The sequence below is a fragment of the Galeopterus variegatus genome, unplaced genomic scaffold (genome assembly GCF_000696425.1).
Source record: "Galeopterus variegatus unplaced genomic scaffold, G_variegatus-3.0.2 Scaffold40855, whole genome shotgun sequence".
Classification (NCBI taxonomy): domain Eukaryota; kingdom Metazoa; phylum Chordata; class Mammalia; order Dermoptera; family Cynocephalidae; genus Galeopterus; species Galeopterus variegatus.
This window is the reverse complement of record NW_007766966.1, coordinates 4,817-6,157: the sequence shown is the minus strand read 5'-3', so window position 1 is coordinate 6,157 and position 1,341 is coordinate 4,817. Positions and strand designations below refer to the sequence as shown.

Sequence of the window (1,341 nt, the reverse complement as noted above, 5' to 3'; positions counted from 1 at the left end):
GTCCTGCCCCTCTAAGGCTGGCCTGTCCACTGCCGCTGCTGAATGCCCAGCCCACAGCAGGGGAACCCATATCAGCCCCATTTTGACACCATTTCCTCCAGGACCTGGGAGGTCCTCCCCCATGGTGGGAGCAGTGACTTGTGCGTTTGGTCACAGGACGGCAGCTGCAGCACAGGCAGAGCCGCTGCCTCGCTCTTCCAGGCAGGGCGGGCAGTGCCTGCTCCCAGTCTCCATGTGTCCCCCTGGCCTGCACAGGCTGGAAAGCTCACCCCCAATCTGTGCCACTGGGGCAGCAGCCCCTGGGGCTCGCAGGTCTGTGTCGCTTGGAGGGTCCTTCCCAGTGTGGGCTGAGTCCTCCCCACCCTCTGTGAGCTGCCGATACCCCAGGCAGAGCTCCTGCTTGGTCACGCTGGCCAGGGACAACGCCGACGTCCGCAGCCCAGACTCTGAGCAGCAAATATGTAACGCAACGCAGGTATGTCTCTCTCTCCTGGTGGGTGCTTCTCCAGAGGCTGAGAAGCACGTTATGAAACGGTGTGGCGGGGGCCGGCTGGTTGTCTCCGCCAGCTGGTTGTCTCTGCCAGCTGGTTGGCTCCGCTGGCTGGTTGTCTCTGCTGGCTGGTTGGCTCCACCGGCCGGACGCCTCTGTTACAACACCAGGGTCAGGGATTTGGATCCCTGCGCCAGCCAGCCAGCCGCCAGAGCCACAGATGAAAACACAACCGTGCCGCTTGTTCCGTGGAAGCGCAAAGAACGGGAAATGAGGGAAAAGAAACTGACTTCCCAGCTGCTAAGAACGTAGACGAACACGGAGAAACCGAAAACACTTAAAATATGAACACGTACTTCTAACTATCTCATTTTACAAGCTGCCTTTCCATCTTTAGGCAGCTTGAAAGTCAAGTGCAAAACCCACTCAGATCTGACTCTTCACCTTCACACGGGACGAGCCCCGGGGGCTCTGGGACGCGCCTGGCTCTGCGCCTGACTTACTCGCTCTCCTTCAGCATGGCCGTGACTTTCGACTGCAGGTCTTTCTCGTTCCCCAGCTCCATGATCAGGCGTCTGGATGTGGCCTGCAGACGGCCCACGGCTGCCCTGAGCACAGCGACAGGGAACAGGATGGGCCCGGGTCACACCGAGAGGCAGTGAGGCCCAGCCTGGGGTCTTCCCACCACGGTCACCTGTCTCTCCCAGGGCGTCATCCAGCTGGTTCCAGCCCCATTATACCCCGAGATGTAATCATTACACAGTCTTGGTGAGGCCTCCCTGGAGGAGCCGGGAGGGCAGGGCCTTGTCTATAAGAACAGCACTGAGTGACCCCGACCAGGGCACCTGGCC

At 60.5% G+C, this 1,341-nt stretch overlaps 1 protein-coding gene across 1 annotated transcript in view; it reads right to left on the bottom strand.

The window, feature by feature from the left end:
- Nucleotides 1–989: 989 nt before the first annotated feature.
- The window catches only part of LOC103584062 (uncharacterized protein KIAA1751-like), a 5,033-nt gene continuing 4,681 nt past the window's right edge, over nt 990–1,341 (bottom strand). Inside the window, exon 5 of the mRNA XM_008565188.1 lies at nt 990–1,098. Coding sequence (XP_008563410.1) covers nt 990–1,098 — 109 coding nt within the window. The remainder of the gene's footprint in view (nt 1,099–1,341) is intronic.